This window comes from Hemicordylus capensis, chromosome 1 (genome assembly GCF_027244095.1).
Source record: "Hemicordylus capensis ecotype Gifberg chromosome 1, rHemCap1.1.pri, whole genome shotgun sequence".
Taxonomy (NCBI): Eukaryota; Metazoa; Chordata; class Lepidosauria; order Squamata; family Cordylidae; genus Hemicordylus; species Hemicordylus capensis.
The window spans coordinates 447,467,414-447,487,839 of NC_069657.1; the positions used below are offsets into that span (position 1 = coordinate 447,467,414).

The following is a 20,426-nucleotide window of genomic DNA, read 5'->3' on the forward strand; positions in this document are numbered from 1 at the left end:
ATAGCAACAGGGCAGTGCCCTGTGCCTATGCAGTGCCACCAATCTTGCCCAACAGGGGCCAGGCATATTGCGCGCCCCACCGCACTCAGCAGCAGCAAATACTCCCACCCTCAAGTACCCATTCTGCTCAAAACCTGGTGCCCATACATTCCACTGCCTTCTCAGTGCCCCCAGTCCGGCCCTGCCGGGCACCCCTATTGTAAGTAAGTGTATATGTGTGTGTGTATATCTGTTATATATGGCTTCATATATATATATATATATGAACCCATATATAACAGAGATAGAGAGATAGATAGATAGATAGATAGATAGGGGTGCCATATATATATGGCTTCAGTGGCTGTTGCTGGTGTCTTCTGTTTCTTTTTCGATTGTGAGCGCTTTGGGGTACCAGTGATCCTTAACAATGTATTGCCATTCATAGCCACACAAAGGAGAAAGAGGGAGAGAACTATCTTTTTAAAGAGAAGGGTCATGAATGTTGGCAAGCAGCACAGGCCAAGGGAAAAGGCCTCGAGCCTCCTGCTTGTTTTATATATATATACTAGTGTTTTTAAGCCCGTTAAATAACGGGCGCTGGTGGAGTTGTGCGCTCCGGGCCCCCTGCCGCCATTTCCCCTCCCGCCGCCGTCAGTCTCCAGGACGCGGCCGGTCTCCCCGGCCGGGCAAGGGCCGCCAGGTCTCCCAGCCGCCTGGCTTCGGGGGCGCCGCCAGGCCTCGGCCATGGCTCCGGCACCGCCTCGCCGTGCTCACAATCGAAAAAGAAACAGAAGACACCAGCAACAGCCACTGAAGGGGCGCTGTGCTGGGGTTGGAGAAGGACAGACTCCTCCCGTGCTAAACAGTTTAATGGGTCCGTAAAGAATTACTGTCTGTCTCTGTACTAAGTTTCTTGTAACAAACCTAAAGAGAACCAGGCTTCTGGAACGAGAGTAGAAGCCACCCTTGGCAGGTGGAAACAGTTGTGTCACGTGTGGATGGAAAAGACAAAGGGCCTTGTTGCACCCAAAGAAGACCTCTATCCCCAGTCTCTTGCATTTCGTGGCCATTCGGCCCGCCGCTCTTAAGCGCCTGAGTTAGTCATGACTAACTATGGGAATTAACGGGACATAAATTAGTCAAGCCTAATCTGTGTACCTTTAATTTCAAGGGGACTATATGTATATTTGTTTGTTTTCCCTTGTGGACGGCGAGAGCCCACTAAAAATCGGTTAGGTTTCATAGTCGCACTCGCACAATACTTTGGGCGCCGCTCCAGAACTGCGCGTGTGTTGTCGCTCGTGCCCCGCTTATGTGCCTCTATCTCTTTGGAGGGAGCAGGTGGACTGGACCAGTCGCAGCCCGAGAGAGTCGATCGACGGCAAAGGAGGCGGCGACAGCAGGGGCGCTCGTGGCGCAGGGTCGATAGCTCGGCGCTCGCCCGGAGAGGAGGCGGAGGCAGCGCCGGTGGCGGCGGCGCAATGATGGCGGCGAACCAACCGCCGCCCCCCAAGCCCTGGGAGAACCGGCGCCTGTGAGTGGGGCTCGGTGGGGAAAGCGGGGACGGCGGAGGGGCAGGGACGGAGAAGCCTCTGCCCATTCCACCTGCATGGCTGGAAACAGGTGCTGGGGGGCTCAAGCCTCCCGCCCCAGAAAGGGGGAGGGTGATGTGGGGCAGTGGCACGGCGAGGCACTCTGCCCATGCTCAGGGAGACTCTTCTCCTTGTCCCCCCCCCCCGGCTGAATGACTTTGTGGGGAAAGAAGGGCCGGAGTTGAGCCCTGGAGAGCTCGGGAAAAGCTTCCCCGCCCCCCGGGCCTTCCCTTCTCGTGCCCCACGTTCTGCTGTCACGGGGGGGGGGAGGGGGGAGGGGAGAGCTGCGTCTCCACTAACTCCCCGGATGAGCCCCGCTGCCCCCCGGGCCCTTTCCCTACGCTTGCAAGGAGAAGCTGCTTTCCCCGTATGGGGAGAGGGAGAGGAATATGCCCCTTAGCCCTCCTTTCTCATCTCTCAATGGGGGATACTCCTCCTCCTCCTAAAGGGAGACTGTGTCCCCCCCACACACACACACACCTTCGGCCCCCAAATCATGTATGTATGTATTACATTTCTGTGCACCAAAAACAAATGTCTCCTGGCAGTTTACAGAAACCATTAAAACCAGTTAGAAAAATAATAATATACAAATATAACGAGTATTTATATACCGCTTTTCAACAGAAGTTCCCCAAGTGGTTTACATAGATAGAAACAATCAAACAAATAAATAAAGTGGCTCTCTGTCCCAAAAGGCTCACAATATAACAACAACATTAACAGTAAATGACTTGTCTAGCAAGCCAGAGGTTGTCGGTTTGAATCCCCGCTGGTATGTTTTGTAGACTATGAGAAACACCTATATGCAACGATATAGGAAAGATGCTGAAAGGCGTCCTCTCATACTTCACGGGAGATGGCAATGGTAAACCCCTCTAGTATTCTACCAAAGAGAACCACAGGGCTCTGTGGTAACCAGGAGTCGACACCAACTCCATGGCTCAACTTTACCTTTACGGTTGATCAAGGGCTTGGTTAAACAAGTGTGTCTTGAGAGCTCTTTTAAGGTCTGCTAGAGATGGTCACCTTAAGTGGTGCAGTGGGGAAATGCTTGACTAACAAGCAGACGGTTGCTGGTTCAAATCCCCGCTGGTACTGTATCGGGCAGCAGTGATATAGGATGATGCTGAAAGGCATCATCTCATACTGCGTAGGAGGAGGCAATGGTAAACCCCTCCTGTGTTCTACCAAAGAAAACCTCAGGGCTCTGAGGGCGCCAGGAGTCAAAATCGTCTTGACGGCGCACTTTACTGTAGAGATGGTGAAGCTCTCTCAACAACTTTCCTCAAACATCTCAGTTATTTTAACGGTAGAGGCTAAGGGAAGTCTCCTTTCCATTGTTCAGATTGTGGGGTGACAGATTATTTTTATTTCTTTTCTCTTGAAAGGTTGGATGCATAGGTTACTGGGGAGAGGAGCAGAAACCTTTCACAAGGTGGCAATCTCTTAAATTGGCGCTGTTAGTATCTCTGCTTGTGGGAGACCATATTTGCCACCAACATCGAGTTGGGGGAGGCAAACTGTATTTAAATAAGAACAAATCTGAAAGTAATTTTATAACAAAATCACAGGAAAATGCAGCAGGGAGACCTCTCAGATGTTTGCATTGCATATACCCCTCTTTATCCTCACCACAGCCCTCTAAGGTAGGTTAGGCCAAGAGAGAATGACTGCCCCAAGATCACCCCATGAGCGTCTTCTTGACTACCTCAAGATTCAGAACCAGTATGCCTCTGGATACCAATTGTTGGGAAGCAGTAGCAAGAGAGAGCTACTTGCCTAAATGTCCTGCTTCTAGGCATCTCAGAAGCATCTGGTTGAGTGCAGTGGGAAAAGGGGGTGCTCGACTAGATGGACCTTTGGTATGATCCAGTGGAACAGTTTTGGTGGCTGAGTAGGAGTTTTCAAACTCGGGGCTCCTCAGTGCTTTCCTGACACCCCTTTGGCTGGCACTCACTGGGTGTGCAGTGCATCTTTGAGATTTGTCCTCACAGAGAGCTTGGTTTGGGGAGCGTTATAAACTACAAATTAACAATAAAATATGGTGGGGGAGCCCCCCACTCAGTTGCTGTTTCCCCACTGGTTTGTACTCTCTTCACACTACTCGGTCTGTTAATGTGTGTGCACGTGTGTGATGCAGTATTGGGAAATGTCGACTCTTTTGAAACGCAAAAATTTGCCCAAATCTAAAACATAGGATTGCATTTGGTGTGTTTCCTAATTGGAACAGCAGCTGAAAGAAGGTGTTTTGTGCAATATTCCGTCCCCTCTTGTGAGTTATCTGGATAGGATGTCCCCCGCCCACTCTCTGTTATTTTTAAATGGGAGGCCGAGGTCTTTTTGTTTCAGATTTTGCTCTGATGGCCCTGTATGCATTGCAGCTTGAAGAGACAGAAGTTAGTTATTATTTCCCGGTTTCTTGTTTGACAAGGAGCTGTATGAACAAGCTCTGGCTAAAAGATGTTGTATTCAGTGCCTTGTTAGGTTCTTATGCAGCTCTATATGGAATAAGGAACTGGGAACTAGTAATAGGCTTCAGGCTCATTGCAAACTGCAGGATTGTTTTTCTGCTAGGAATTTCCTCACTGAAACAAGTTGTTGCTTGCATATTGTTGCAGTTATCACTAGTCTTAGGTTTTCTTCCTCCTCCTCCTCCTCCTCTCCCTGTTTCCCATCAAAATAGGTGTGGTGAAGCTGGTTATCCTTACTCCATACCTGTGTTCCATGGATAGTTAAGGTTGCATAACATATCTGTATTCCTGCATTCCTATCCACATTTAATGTGGAAATAAGCATCACTGAATTCTGTCAGAGTTAGCTTCAGAGTAACAGTGTATAGGATCAAGCTGTAAAAGTATTTTTTGATATAATAGCATTACTTTGTCAGAAGAACCACATAAACATGAGTTGTAGGTGGATTCCTGTAAGCTTTTACTATTTACCCTCCAGACATGCAGCTACCCAGGAGCAAGTAGCTGGTTGCCAAACACCTACTGAGTTGCTAGCCTTCTAGACACCTGAAACAAACCCTAGGCTTACTGTCAGAACTGCTGACTCTTTATTAGTGGTATGGAATGCTCTATGATTTTTACTCGTTTTATCCTCACAACAAGTCTAAGAAGTAGATCATTATTCTAGACTTGTAAATGGCTGCCATCCCATCCCTGGTTTTGCCTGGCAACTAAATAGGCTGGCCAGAATTTTGGTGAGCCAAGTTTCTTTTTTGGATTTGTTTTCAAGATTACACTGTTCCCAATGTTTTGTCCAAAGTGCAATTGAATGAGTCTATAATATGGACACAGCCTTGTACCCAGGTGCAGTTTAGCTGGCTGCTCCAGGCTTTCTTTGAACTCTTCGGTACTGTCCAGGAGTTCCAACCTGGTTTTGTGTTTGGTTTCAGGCATATGCTATGTACACTGTATGAGCAGAAATGGAGGCTGTTGCACAATTGACCTTTGAGCTGAATCTGCAACTCTAGCCTTTACTCAAGGTTTCCATATTACATAAAATCAGTCAATAGTCTGTGTCTATGTAGATATACATGCAAATAAATCCTACAGAGTCCAATGGAACTTGCTCCCAAGTTTGGGGGTGGGGGAAAACTCTCTCTCTCTCTCTCTCTCTCTCTCTCTGCACTTTAAAGCTTAACTGGTTTATTGTGACAAAAGTATCCACCGACTGGAATCCACTTGCCATAATTAAAACAACATTCGTGCAAAAGCTTAGTGCTTCATATTTGGAAAATGCACAATTTTATTCAATTTGAGGTCCAAAGATACATCACTAATTCATTAATCTTTAGCTCTGAATGAACTCTGGTTCCTTTAGACTCTTTGATGACTTTGCCCTGGACAGCATTCTTATGTAGAAGGAATGTCTACATAGGAGGGAATTTGCATGTAAATAATCATAGCTGACATTTGCGCAGATCTGTATTGCACTGTAGGGATGTATATGGAACTGGCAGGAGCCATTCGACCACTGGTGGGGAGGGGATAACAACTTTAAGAGCGGGGGTGGATGCACTCCCCCACCGCCGCATTTCCCCCGCCCCTGCCGCATTTCCTCTGTTGGCGCTCAATTTCCTAAAAGTCTGTCGGGGCTGAAGCGTACCTCCCTGCTGCCCCATTGCCCCCTTTATCGGATGTAACCGGAAGTACTCAACGTGCCAGCGCATGTCACGTGCATGCACCCAAGGTGCGCACATGTGCACTGAGTACTTCAGGTAAAGGGGGTGGCAGGGAGGTACGCTGCTGCCCCTACGGACCTTTAGGAAATCGAGTGCTGGCAGGGGAAACGGGGGGGGGGGAGAGTGCATCTTCTCATGCCCTTAAAGGCACACACACACCCCTGCCGTTGAACCTTCGAGCTGGCCAGTGTTCAAACCTGTTTGGAGGCCCGTAAAAGGGCCTGCGAACAGGTTCGTGCACATCCTTATTACACTGTGCATACATCTGGTGTGTACACACAAGGAAGTTGTGGCCAGCCCTTGCTTCAGTATCACATTTTATGTGTATCACATTTTATGGCTGTTTTCACGTGTGTTGATTTATATGACCCTTCATTGTATTGGCATGCCAGAGGATGATGTGACGGCCACTGGTTTAGGTGGTATTAAAGTACTACAGGCCATAATATTCCATGCTCCAAGAGGCCCCTCAATGGCTGTTAGCCGTGATAGCTGGATGTATCCTCCATGTTCAGAGGCACCAAATAGTAGGTGCTGGGAACAAGCCTCAAGGGAGGTCTGTTTCTTGCTTGCCCTGCTTAGAAGCTGGGCTGACTTCTCCTTTACAGCCCCCGTGTAAGGCAAGCTGCCCTGCATGAGATCCTGGAGAGGGAGGGAGGCATTTCTTTATTCGATTTATATACCATCCTTCCAAAAACAGCTCAGGGCAGTTTACACTCAAATCAAAAATATATAACAAAAAACCCCAATTAAAAGCAGATTAAAATCACAACCAAAAACAATTAAAAGGAGATTAAAATTACAATTAAAACTAAATATCATTAAAAAGCTAAAAAGATGGGACTTTAAGGCTCTCCTGAATGCCTCCAAAGAAGACAGTCCTCTTATATCCATGGGGGGGGGGGTGTTCCTCAACCTAGTGACGACAACAGAGAAGGTCCGATCCCAAGCCTTCTGATTTTTCTTCTAATTTTTAAATTGTATTCTATGAATGTTGGGAGCAGCTTTGAGGAAACTCTACTCAAAAAGTTGAGTACAGTAAGTAAAATTGTGCCATTGAGTTGGTGTTGACTCCTGGCGACCACAGAGCCATGTGGTTTTCTATGGCAGAATACAGGAGAAGTTTACCATTGCCATCTCCTGCGCAGTATGAGATGATGCCTTTCGGCACCTTCCTATCGCGCTGCTGCCTGATGTAGGAGTTTCCCATATTATTGGAAACACACCAGCGGCGATTTGGACCAACAGCCTCCTGCTCTCTAGGTACTTTATTTCCCCAATGCTGTGAGGCTCCTGAGCATATCAAGAGTGAGATCTCCAAGCCTAGAGACTCAAACACAAATGAGGGGGCTCCGGGGAGCCAACAGAAAAGCATTGCTAGTAATAGTAGACTCTTGGAAACTGAGTGCTGAAAGACATACAGATGTGAATAATGTAAGCTGGAGTCACTCTCACCCTTTTGGGGCAGGGGAGGTGGACTGCACCTGTAGGGAGCAGAATTCTTATTTTCTAAATCCATGCATATTTTTGCTGCTTGAGATTAATGTGGGAGTCTAGCCCTCCGCCGATGTTATCTCTGCATTCACTGAATGTGGGGGGATTGGGAGTGTGCCAGATAGCTGTCTCCCCACACCAGTACACTCCCTACTCATGCCCCTACTCATCCCCCAGACATCATAGGATTCTCAGTCACAGGAAGACCTCTCCCCACATTCAGCACTTGCCTCTGCAGACAAGCACTGAATTGGGGACATATTATTGGGATGTAACGTTTTATGTTATCGAAAGCCAGAACAGAAGAGCTGCTCAAGAGTATTTATTGTAGAGGAAGATATTATTTATAGATTTCTGGAGTCCAGCATTTTAGTACTATCAGCTGGTAACAGGAGCAAGTTCCAGAGGAACACACATGATCATAAGCATATGAGATGTCTTGGAGAAGTCTAAGATGAGGAGTTATTCTAGAATGGTAGTTCTTAATGTGGGGACTGCCAGTTTATTGTGGCTGGGGATGCTGGGAGTTGTAGTTCAGCCACATCTGGCGGACCCCATGGTAATAACCACTGTTGTAGAGCATAACATTATCCTGTGTGCTAACAGTGAACTTCTGACTCTTTAGATCTGCTGAAGTTGGGGTCAGCCAGCTGACTAGGCCCGGGCAACCCACCCTCACCCGAGTGCCCCCTCCTATTTTGCCAAGGCCATCACAGCAGACTGGGAGCACCGCCCTGAGTACTTTCCGACCTTCGTACAGCAGCTCTTTTTCTCCGGGCTACGGCACATATGGAAATTCTTTTTATGGAAGCTACAGCCCCTACAGTTATGGCTACAGCGGCTTGGGCTATAACCGGTTTCGGATGGACGACATTCCTCCCAGCAGGTTTGTTCAGCAGGCTGAAGAGAGCAGCCGGGGTGCTTTCCAGTCCATCGAAAGCATTGTGCACGCATTTGCCTCGGTCAGCATGATGATGGATGCTACCTTTTCGGCAGTCTACAACAGTTTCCGGGCTGTCTTGGACGTAGCCAACCACTTCTCCCGACTTAAAATACACTTCACCAAGGTGTTTTCTGCTTTTGCCTTAGTCAGAACTATCCGGTTCCTCTACAGGAGGCTGCAGAGGTTGCTGGGTCTGAGGAAGAGCTCGGAGAACGAGGATTTGTGGGCAGAAAGTGAAGGAACTGTGGCTCGCGTTGGTCCTGAGGACAGAGCAGCCAGCTCTGCAAAATCCTGGCCCATTTTCTTGTTTTTTGCTGTTGTTATGGGGGGACCCTACCTCATATGGAAGCTGCTATCTACCTATACTGAGGATGAAACAGGTAATGGAAGCAGCATTAAAAACACTTCCTGTTTTCTGCTCCTGAGCTCTGGGGTAATTGGAACAAATAGTGCAAAGTTGAGCTTTAATCAATGTAGTGTTTTGGGCTATGAAGGTAACCTAAACTTGGTATAAGCATTTAATTCCTTCTTGGTACAATGGTTTTAATACCTTTGGAAAGTTAACTTTTTTATTTTATTTTATCTTTACTACTCAAACATCTTTTTTTCATCTTCCTGCAAACATGTAGTGAAATATAACAAGGAGCAAAGCATCAGCTCATCCTATGTTAACTGCTGTCTAACTTCACAGCTTTATTAACATTTTAGGTACTTGCTGTTTTTGAAAATGTTTTTACTTTTCAACAGAAAAAGAAGTTCACAAAGCAGCTTACATAGCAAACGGAATTAGAAGATAGTTCCCTATTCCAAAAGGGCTCACAATCTAAAAAGAAACACAAGGGCGACCCAGGAACAGCCAGTGGGTGGGATGCTGTGCTGGAAATTGAGTAGGACGGTTGCTCTCCCCCTGCTAATATAAGAGAGATCCCTCTTTAAAAGGTGCCTCTTTTTCCAGTTAGCAGGATCAATTGCTCTGCTAATTATTCCGTTCACATATAAATGGAGACTCCAGAGGTAGGTGGGTCTTTGCAGCATGTTGGCCTTACAAAGTACAGACATTTTTATTTGGGACAGGTAATGTCCGGTGCAATGCGCACACTTTCAAGTTACACAGAAATCTTCTTAAGACTGGATTTTCTTCTCATCCCAATTTCTCCCTGGAATATTCAGCCAGAAGAACTTTCCCAAGGAAACTACTTACTGCTTGAATGCCCAACACTTGCTGAAAGGAAGATGCACTTTAATGTCTTAGCAGAGTGGGTTGTATGATGAAAGCTTACTCAAACTCACCTTCTAGTGCTAGCAATGTGTTATGACCTCTCTATTTGTTCAGACAAGCCCACAATAGCTATTAGCAAATAACTCTACAAAAATTAGTAGCCCACAAACACTTTTCATGGCCTACCTGAACCCATTCATTTGTGGTACATGGATGATTTGAAAAAGAAGTTTTTTTAAAAATCTGATTTACTGAAGCACCTTTGTGCAATGAGCTAGACCAGTGTTCCCGCCAATTTTTTCCATCTGCATGTGGAATGAGTTTTGTTCTGGGCAGCAGTGTCAAGGTAGTGTGTGTGCATCTGCACTGAGAGCGGGGCCTTCGTGCGTCAACCTGAGCGGGATCTAAAATTAACTGAACGGACATTTAAAAAACCTGTGAGTGCACACACATGCACATTTATTTTATTTTATTGTTAAATTTATACCCCGCCTTTCATTAAGAAAATCCCAAGACGGCTCACAATAAAATTTAAAAACACGATTATAAAAAAGACATATTAAAATATTTAGCTAAAAAGTATAAAATCAATCTGATTTTTTTTTAAAAAAAAGTTAAAACACAAGCATAAAAATATATCTCAGCCAGAGAAGAATTTGGGGCATGTAATGCTCACCTTTTATTCAAGGCGAGCATTACACGCCCTCATAGGCTGTCTCTGAGCTCAGAAACAGGATGCTTGACCTGCATGCCTAGACTACACAGACTGATTGTCTGAAAGGTCTAAAGAGATCAAGATATGAGCATTATCTGTGTGCAGTGTTTGGGTAGCCTTCACACCACCATCATTTCCTTCCCTGTTTTCTTATCTCCAGGCTGGGATGAACTGCTGATCGCCTCCTTCTCTCACCGGCCTTCTCACATGCCTTAAAGGGATCACTGGGCTAGACGTGTAATACTATCAAAATATTTTGAGGCTGTAAAGCATTAAACTATTGCAGGCTGAATATATGTTGGTCACCAAGTAAAACATGTTATGTTTACATCATATCCTTCTGCTGAGGAGTTCAGTCACTTGCCTAATTACCTCTATCAAGTAATAATGGTTTTCAAATGTAGGAATGCTTACAAATGTTGGAATTTCCCCCCACCCCTAACATATTAAATGGCATTCAGTATGAATGCACAATTTTGCTAGTAAAGCATTGTTGCTTGGGGCTTATTTGCAAAGCTGTTTAGAGTGGTGTTTTGAGACTCATCCTCGTGCCATTGCATTATGCTGCCTCTCAGATGTTGGTTTTCTGAATATAAGGCGTTATGAATATTTATATACCACTTTTCAACCAACGTTCCCAAAGTGGTTTACAATAGATATAAATAAAGTGGCTCCATGTCTGCAGAAGGCTCACAATCTAAAAAAAACAACATAAGATAGACACCAGCAACAGCCACTGGAGGGATGCTGTGCTGGGGATGGATAGGGCCAGTTGCTTTCCGCCTTTAAAAAGGTGCCTCTTTGCTCAGTTAGCAGGGGGTCATTGGCATTGTACTTGTCTAGCTGGACTATGTTGACTTATTTCACCCTTGTTCTCTGGAACAGCTTCCAGCAATTGGGCAAGTGGAGAGGATGATCACGTTGTTGGAAGAGCAGAATATGACTTCAGTGCTGTTTCGGAAGAAGAAATTTCTTTTCGCACTGGTGACATGCTAAAACTAGCACCAAAAGGTAAAAAGGTTTTAGTTGATAAGGAAGAATCCACAAACGTTAGTGCAGTCCTTTGAAATAAATATGGATGTGGCTTAGCTGAATTAGGGATACTTTGAGAGAGCTTTGGAGGCAGGTAGTTGGGCCTCTGGAGTGCAGAGCCACTTCTTGTTGTTGTTCTTGGCAAGTGATGCTGGGGCTGAAGAGAAAGTGGAAGTGCCTGCAAACAGTTTGTGTTTGTTTTAACAGCAAAGGAAGTACCCTTGTTCTTGTGGCTCTACAGCGGTATCTGCATTAATCTCTGCCCTTTTTTGTAAAATTTGTGCAAAACTATTCTCAGCTGCCTGAGCCAAAATTTTGGCTAGCTATTTCAGGTCGATATGTGAACCTCAGCTTTCCTCACTCCTGTCATTCTTGGCCACATGGGGTTCTCCTTTTTGCCCAGTTTTCCTTCCTGTCTGATTTCTCCTCTCAATTTCTTAAAATTACTCCAGATCCTCCTCCTTCCACCTACCTTTACTAGGTGGGAATGATTGAATTAGTAATTAGCTTGAAGGTTTCTGGCTTCATAGAGCATTTCTTGGTTCATTAAACCAGTTTGCTGCAGCATAATGCCCAAACTGAGAAACTATCCTTGAGTCCTCTCTACAAATGGTTTGATCTCGGTTTGCAATCCTGATTCATAGGGACCACTCAAACTCTAGTTTCCCGGTTCAAGCATCGCAGCAAACTGAGCTAACAAATCAGGACTTCAGCCAGGCACACGGAGGGAATGAGGGAACATTCTCAAGGGAGGGAAAATTCTCAATTCAGCAAACTGTGATTTGTTGAATTGGGAATATGGCACCTGAACTAGGCCTTTGCCTTTCTCTAGGATCTGAGCAGTTGAGCCAATGACAGCCAAAGATCCTTCATCCTTCCCCTCTTGGACATTAGGTCTTCTCAGAAAATCATTGCCAGAGACTTCAGCATTATTGCACAATCTCTTGGCACAATATCATTTAAGGGCTCGTTCAGAGCTAGCCCTGCCCACTGTGTGATTTATTTATTTATTTTTAAATTGTTACCTGCTTTTCAATCTGGGTTCCCAAAGAGTGTTAACAGTATTAATAAAAAGCAATAAATACGTTAAAACTTCCATCAACATCTCTGATGGAGAGTGGCTGGCTGGTTGCAGGTGGGCATAGCTCTTGGAGGGGAGGAGCTAGATTAGCACTGGTCCTCACTAGGGATGATCCCAGCAATGAAGGGCATAAGCATGTGTGTGTCAGCCCCCTCCCAGCATGCCATTCTGCTCTGTGGGATCATGGGGTTGGGCATATACAAACTGCCTCTCACTGTGCAATTTAAATGCAACTTTAATGTGGTATTAAATGTGTGAGGGGCAGTTCAGATGGTCCACCCCACAATGAAGTTATGCAGCTGTGGGGTGGGGGCAGGACATGTGTACATGCAAACCTCATTGTGGTATTTGAAGGGCAGGCAGTATCATCCAAATCAGCTATCTTTGTTTTGTTTTGGTTTTGTTATTTTATTTTATTTATATACCGCCTGACTCCAAAGGCTCTAGGCTGAACCTAATACAAATATTGCCTTACTGTTACTTTTGGGCTACTTTCCATTTTTGTGACCTTCTCTGTAGTATCCAAGGTCATTTTCAGCATACAGTTCCGCTGTGTGTGTGTGGACATTTTATCCAAGTGCTGCAGCACATACCTTCTATGCTGAAGAGTCCAAATTCAGTTCCCAGCATCTCAAGTAGCAGGGCTGGGGGAAAGCACCCTTTATTTCTTGGGCCAGTGGCCAGACTTGTTAGAAGACATTTTAAGCATCTGAAAGTGTTTAGTCTAAGTACTCAAGACTGAACTGTCCACTTATGTTGCTTTAACTCGTGACTCTAGAATTTGCTCAAAACACAAATTGGAGAGGATTTAAAAAAATAAAAATCTCAGGGTCAGTGTGATGTGTAAGATCTGAACCTATGTATATCTGAATAAGCCCAGAAACATATTCTGCAAAATACTTATGATTGAAGGGAGTGTGATGGACATTGCTTCATTGTTTTCTGTTGATGAAATCTGCCAGTTCTCTTTAAACGCTTCCCATTCCTAATATTTGACTGTGGGCATACCTACTGTTTTATTTAAATATTGACCTTTTAGCCATTTTAACTGTTGACTTAATCATTACATCTCAGGTATTCTTCAGATTGGTTTTTCCCACAGTTCAAAAAAGCTTGAAAGGTCCACACAAAATCTGATATAAACAGTCATTGTTGAGTTATCCTAATATCATCAAAACTGAGTGTCAGGATGTGCAAATTCTCCTTATGACTACAAGTTTTTCTTTCTTTCTTTATCAGAACAACAGCCCAAAATACGTGGATGGCTTTTGGCTAGCCGTGATGGTCAGACAACAGGACTTGTACCAGCTAATTATGTCAGAATACTGGGCAAAAGGAAAGGGAAGAGAACCACCGAGCTGGAGAAGGTTACAGAGCATCAGCCAACATTTCCCAGTGCAACGTCTGTTCAAGGAGCCACAGCCGCTGACACACTGGAGGAGCAGGAAGCTGCTTTTGAGTCAGTTTTTGTGGAAACAAATAAAGTTCCTGTCACCTCCAGCCCTAGTGTGCTCGGTGGAGATTCAAAGGACCTTTGATGTGTTTGAAGATTTATCAAAGTAATGGGATTGTGCTCACCAGTAATATTGTAGGGTAGGCATTCAATAGTGATGTAGCAGAACAGTTGTTGACTGTATCTGGGTAACTTGCCATTCATACCTGGTAGTGGCATAGCTGGGGACGTTATTGGTCTCAGTGCTGTGCTTGGTTCATTTAACATTAGATGGTTGTGTTCTGCAAGCTAGTGTCCATTTTATGATCTCTGGTTTGATCAGGTTAGCATCTTGTCCTCATCAGCTGACAGAGTGGTGCTTCTAGGTTCCTAAGACAGCTCTCTGTTTGAAATCCTCCTTGGTGACTGAAAAGTCTGTTGAATATAGTATCAATGTGGCGATATGGAGAGAGAAAATGAGAAGAATGTTTTCAGAGAGTCTGCAATGTTCATTGAGGTTTTTCCTTAAACCCAGTTTTTTGTGAGGCAGATAGAGAGTCTTTGGTTCACAGAAACAGGCTATCAACAAGAACACCTTTAAGGGGAATATTAACACTTCAACTAGTTAGTAGTTTTATGAGGGACATATCATATAACAATTAAGGGGGCAACAAACTCACTTAAATGTAGTTTGAGGTGTGTTTTGCCAAGAACAAAATAAATTTCTTACAAGCGTTGAGAACTGCTTCTTTGTGCTGGGCTTATATCATGAAGTTCTTTTGTCTGGACAGAGGGCACGTATTCTTCCATCTCAGCTTATAAAATTTGTGTCCTTCAGTCTGCAGTTAGACCTGTCAAAAATATCTCACTGAGGCTCAAACTAGACATGATGGTAGCAGATCTGCGTTTTGAAACTTAGGTAAGCCATACTTTCATCTCATTTGAGCCTGAGTGGTTAACAAAGATCATATGTAAATCGTTACTGATGGTCCCTTAAAATTGAAAACATGAACTGCCTACTATATCACTTAATATTCTGCATAATGATCTTGTGATATTTGCTGTGTTTAGAATGCTAAATTTGACATTTGCTTCTAAAAATGGGACAGATTAGTATACAAATGAAAATGAAACCCTTGTTTTATAACATCCTGTTTACCTGTGCATTAAGGCAGAGGCCATACTATTCCGAATGGTTCAGTAAAAATCCAGGTTTATTCTGAGAAGACTTGATGAGTGATCAACTAATTCACTTTAATTAGTTGATAGGGTATAATTTATTAGATTAGATTAATTAATCTACAAACTCTGAGCTTTTCAGTGTGTTACAGCAAAGAAAAATACTAAAAATATTTTGAGCTTGCATTGCAACTTTTTATGTCCATCCTCTCTATAGCCCATCATAAAATGCACGTGTTTCCAAGATTGGAAACTAAATCTGACATATGCATGGGTGACTTGAGTTTCCTTCATCCTAAATAAAAATGCTTTTGCAGAGCACCTTTTCCCCTATGTTGCCGCCAGCCAGTTAGGGTTGTGCATGGAGCCGCAGCAAGGAGGCTCGAAGGTGGCAGGGGTCTCGCAGGCATATCAGCGACTTCCAGTCATATCTGGAAGATGAGGGCAACGGGGTGGTAGGGAGGTACGCTGCCGCCCCGATGAGCATTAAGAAACACGGATGCCAGTGGAGGGAAAGCGGCGGGGTGGTCAGTGCACCCTCCCCCGCTCTTAAAGGGAGACCCCTGCCACCTTCAAACCAGTGGAACCGCTGGTTCTGTGCACATCCCTACAGCCAGTTCGCATTCTTTTCACTGTAAGAGGTTCATTTGCATTCATATTGCAATGTAGTGAACAGTTTATAGTAGCAGTTTGCACAATCTAATAGCTTTGCTGGCAGGCATTTTGCAAAACCAGCTAGGCTGACTAGTAGTATAACTGACTAATGTGCTGAGGTCCAAAAGTTTGGAATATCCTTTTGCCTCTCTCTGTTTAAAAATGGAGCAGTGCAGTGGCTTCTGGTGAAAAATGTGAATTTTTTTTCAGTGAGATGATAGCAGCTGCGAAGGAAGAGAATGGAAAGCCAGCCTTAGAGAGAAGGTGGGCCGGTCTTGAACAAGCATGCACATCAGACACTGACCATTTTACTAGGTACTGATCTTTACTAGGTACTTTTGGATAGAGTGATCTCTGCCACACACAGAGAAGGGAAATGGGTGTGACTGAAATACACTAGGGAATTTAGAGTAGGCTTCTTTTTCTGTATTAATGCTTGAGATTTAAATAAAACAAATCTTTCATTTTACCAGGTGTCTGTCTATTGAAAATTCAAACTGGCTGGGGGTGTGGGGTGGAAACACTTCCCAGATTTTTAATGGGCTTCAACTGTTTTCAGTTCATATGACTAAATGTTAGTTTATTTTGTTTAATTATAGATCATTATCAGTGGGTTAAAAAGTGGTTGCTTATTAAAAAAATAAAATCTGTTGACTGACTTTAACAACATAAGAACAGCCCTGCTGGATCAGGCCCATCTATCTAGTCTAGCAAAATAGATACTTTGAAGTGAGTCCTGATGAATTTGATGAGTCTTGCTTCCTAGGAAGTACACTTGAGTTTGCAGTCTAATCTTTCTTTGCTGTTGCTTGGCTGTATTTAACAAACTATCGAAAGATTTTGTCATGTAGTTGGATTAACCTGTATAAATCAATCAAATTCCACTGAAAAGAATACACCACTCTTTTCTTTTGGAAACATTCAGTTTTATAATATCAATATGAGGGTCAACTTGAAAGGAAATGCAATCGTGCAGTACCTAGATCCAATACTAACAGCCCTGTGTCTCAGCTATCTCTTTACATTATATTTAATTAATTAATTAATTAAAATATTTCTATACCACCTAAAACTTGCTTTTCTGGGTGGTTTTATATTACACCTGAGGAAGGTAGATGCCACGCGTGTGGGATTTAATTATTATTTTCCTCCTAATATCCTGAGATCCCCACTCGGGCCAAGAACAAAACATTGCCTTAGAGAACAAAATCAATGATCTATTGTACACCTTGAGCAGGGGATAAGTGGGGGAGTAATGCCCCCTTAACCCTGAGATAACCCACATATACAAGTCCAAACCTGAATTGCTAAAGATCAGGGATTCTGACACCAAAACTTCAAAACTGGCTAGCAGTGCTGCAAAAAGACTCAGTCAAAGATAACTAAATAATGTTCATATTTTACAAGTATGGAGCATTGAGTTTCAGAGATGAGCAATTAGCACAAGGTTAGCTTCCACAGGGTTTTAAAATTATTTTACATGTAATTCTCCTTGCTGTTAAAATACTGTAAGTGAGAAATCATCCAGACAACTATCCAGTTGTGCATTAGACGATATTAATTACTGTAGCTGACAATCATTTTGGCATCTCCAGAAATAAAGGGCACTGTAGTGATACAGGGCACTGTAGAGTTAACTCCCTATTAACTCTAAAGAGTGAACAGGGCATGAACGCTTGTCTCGACTGACAGGCTGGTGAACTCCAGGGCAGCCAATCCGTACACCAGGTGGGTGGGATCTAGAGAGCGGTTGCTGGGAATTCTGGGAACAAGAAGGGTGGTCTGTGCTGGAGAAGCGCGTGCGGAATGGCTTAGTGAGGGACATGGAGTTTATGCTCTCTCTGGTCAAAGCCAGCATGGAGGTTTCTCTTGGGAAATAACTACAGATCCTTGAAAGACAGGATTGCAGGAAGCTTGATTCTCATCAGGTGTTGGGTGAGTTTTCAAGGAAAAGGGGATTCAACATAGGGAACAGTTGGTTAGATTTTGTGTTAGAAACTTATATTTCTTTGTGTGTGTGCTTTGCATATTCCTGATACTGTTCTATTGTTTACCTACAGTGTAATTAAAATAAGATACACTAGCCTACACTCAACCCACCTAAGGCACTGCAAAAGACTCTGTAAACTTTTAAGCGTGCCTAAGTGCAAACTGAAACTGAAGCCTAAGACAACCTATTTTTGTAACCTACTAAGTATTTTTCAGTGTATTTAAAACCTAAGAGCCTCAGACAGAAGCAGTACGTAGTAACTGAATAAAACCTTTTTTGTTCTTTTCTTTTTACAAGCCTCTCAGAGTCGGTTTTTAACTCAAGAAAAAGGGAGGGCAGAAAGGATTTCTCTGTTGCAAAAGCATCCTCAAGCGCTCGGCAGCTATCAGTTTTCTTATCATATGTAGGCCTACGCATGAAAGGTTTTTGTACTCCTATAGCAAAATAAAGAGAGTTTTCCCTCAGATTCCAGCCCAAGCCAAGGGAGGGTCAAGCTCTGTCGATAAGAGGGGTGGTGGCGGCGGCAGCATTTTAATTCTACCAGAAACACATTAGTTTTATGAGAAGCCCAGCCAGGCAGCTCACCGTGGATAATTTCCCCCCCTCATGTGACATGCTCTGAGACAAAGGCTGTAATCTGTTACAGGCACAAAGAAGATGTCTTTTACTAGACCCAATATAGTGGTGTAAGAGTACAAATCACCACCTTAATTTGTATTTTTAAATGTGTGTGTGGGGGGGGTACACACACAACATCTAGCTCTGGATTCTTGCAAAGTAAAAGTATAAAGGTATCATGAAAACATTACATAGGAACATAGGAAGCTGCAGTAGTATATTGCATTGCAGACCATTGGTCTATCTAGCTCAATATTGTCTTCACAGACTGGCAGTGGCTTCTCCAAGGTTGCAGGCAGGAGTCTCTCTCAGCCCTATCCTGGAGAAGCCAGGGAGGGAACTTGAAACCTTCTGCTCTTCCCAGAGCAGCACCATCCCCTGAGGGGAATATCTTACAATGCTCACACTTCTAGTCTCCCATTCATATGCAACCAGGGCAGATGCTGCTTAGCTAAGGGGACAAGTCATGCTTGCTACCACAAGACCAGCTCTCCTCTCCATTGATTAAGTCTCATTGATATTTCCCCCCCTACTACTAGAATATTCTGTTTTTAGGATCAGGATGCCAAAAATGCTGGATGGCTGATGTCCTGCACTGTTGGATGCAAGTAGCATATGACCTGTGATCATACAAGGGTAAACTGTACTGGAATAGCCATCTTGCCCAGCAGTCACCATGTGTGTCAAAGCCCCACAGCAGTGTGGGTGGAGTCTGCAACACCTGCGTTATGTTATGGGACATGTCAGCTTCTTTTTAGAGCATAGGAGAATTCATCAGAAGCCAGAATGCAGAAAATGGTCAGATTTACTTTTTGTCACTTACAACTGAAATCCTATTCATATTTTTTTTAACTATTTAATTTGACTGCAGTGTGTCCGATGCAAAAAAATGCTTGGGAGACTAGACAGCTAATAAGAGAGATGTTATAAAAGTAAACTTGCAACCTTTTGAGTGTGGTAATGGTTGAAACAGCCAGGGACGTGAAGTGTCGAAAAAATCAGTGAGGTTTGCTCCATTTGTGTGTGAGCAAATGGAAATTGCTCCATCTGTGTGTTCAGCTGTTGAAAGATAAAGTTAAAAGAATCCTTGCTATCACTTTGGGGAGCAATACCTTTTTATAAGAACTTGCAGTTTGGCTGAGAGGAGGTTAAGGATTGCTCTATGCATTTTTATTAGCTGAGTAACAGCTTCTAACTGTTGACAGATGATGAGATGGCAATTTAAACCTGTACAATGGGTTGTGTCCACACACTTTCAAGGCCCATAGAGCTCAGACAGTTGAGTCTGTCATGATAATGACATTTTTAAAATAAAATAAGCATGTTGACAATTACCAGGAAGCTTTGAGAAACTTCTGGCAATACTCTGCACATACAGGCACATATTGTCCTTGGTACACTAACACAAGGACACGTGTACTCTCCCACCTTGGTTGGGTTGGTGTTTTCCTCTTGCTAGCAGCTTGAAGAGTGTTTTCTTTTTCTTTTTTTGGTCCTCTGAAATTTTATGCATACTGTTAGGAACAAAATTTATTTGGCCTACAAGTGTGCTGTCAAGTTGATTTTGACTCCTGGAGCCCACAGAGCCCTGTGGTTTTCTTTGGTAGGATGGGTTTACCATTGCCTCCTCCCATGCAGTATGAGATGATGCCTTTCAGCATCTTCCTATATCACTGCTTCCCGATATAGTACCAGTGGGGATTCGAACCAGCAACCTTCTGCTTGTTAGTCAAGCATTTCCCCGCTGGGTTGTGTTTAATCGTACCTGAATGCTTCTTGAGCAAATAAGGAAATGTGTACTTGCTTGCAAGGCACTGGGGTGTAGCTATACTGAGAAATAGCAAGGTACTATGTGTACAAAGGTTTTAGTGAGTTTGGAGCCGAAGAGTACAAAGGCCATTTATTGTTCAGGCTGTTCCTCACTTTAAAGTTGTTAAAGCAACTTGAGGGAACAAATCTGAAACTGAAGTCTAAATCCCAAGCTACCCCCAAGGAAACGATTTATTTCTGAAAGAAGCTACATGCCTTGAACAACTGTATGGGTGGCAACTGTCTTAATGCAGGCAGGTCCCAGCCTTGGGTCCCCAGATGATGTTGGACTCCAACTCTCATCATCCCCAGCCACAATGGTTTTGTAGGAGGCCAATGTCTGGGGACATGAAGCTGGAAATCGCCTCCATTAAGACACCAATATGCAATGTATTTTCTTAGGATTTGGGGCTGGGAACACCTGTCTTAATGTACTGTTGAAGCCTTCCATGATATGATGCAAATCCCTTGATTAGTTTAAGTTGTCATCTGAT

General features: G+C 43.9%; 1 protein-coding gene across 3 annotated transcripts; it reads left to right on the top strand.

Moving 5' to 3' along the window:
• Positions 1 to 149: 149 nt before the first annotated feature.
• PEX13 (peroxisomal biogenesis factor 13) lies at positions 150 to 15,984 on the top strand. Of its 3 annotated transcripts, XM_053247055.1 has the most exons (6): positions 150 to 199; positions 1,324 to 1,516; positions 7,886 to 8,146; positions 8,375 to 8,583; positions 11,023 to 11,148; positions 13,490 to 15,984. In XM_053247055.1, the coding sequence occupies exons 2-6, from the start codon at positions 1,464 to 1,466 to the stop codon at positions 13,786 to 13,788; spliced, it is 948 nt and encodes a 315-aa protein (XP_053103030.1). In that variant the 5' UTR covers positions 150 to 199; positions 1,324 to 1,463; the 3' UTR covers positions 13,789 to 15,984. The 3 variants fall into 3 exon arrangements, 2 of the variants coding, with proteins under 2 accessions (XP_053103030.1, XP_053103019.1); XR_008306385.1 differs by lacking the exon at positions 150 to 199 and having other exon boundaries at positions 1,333 to 1,516; positions 7,886 to 8,583; positions 13,490 to 14,601; positions 15,726 to 15,984; XM_053247044.1 differs by lacking the exon at positions 150 to 199 and having other exon boundaries at positions 1,333 to 1,516; positions 7,886 to 8,583.
• Positions 15,985 to 20,426: the final 4,442 nt, after the last annotated feature.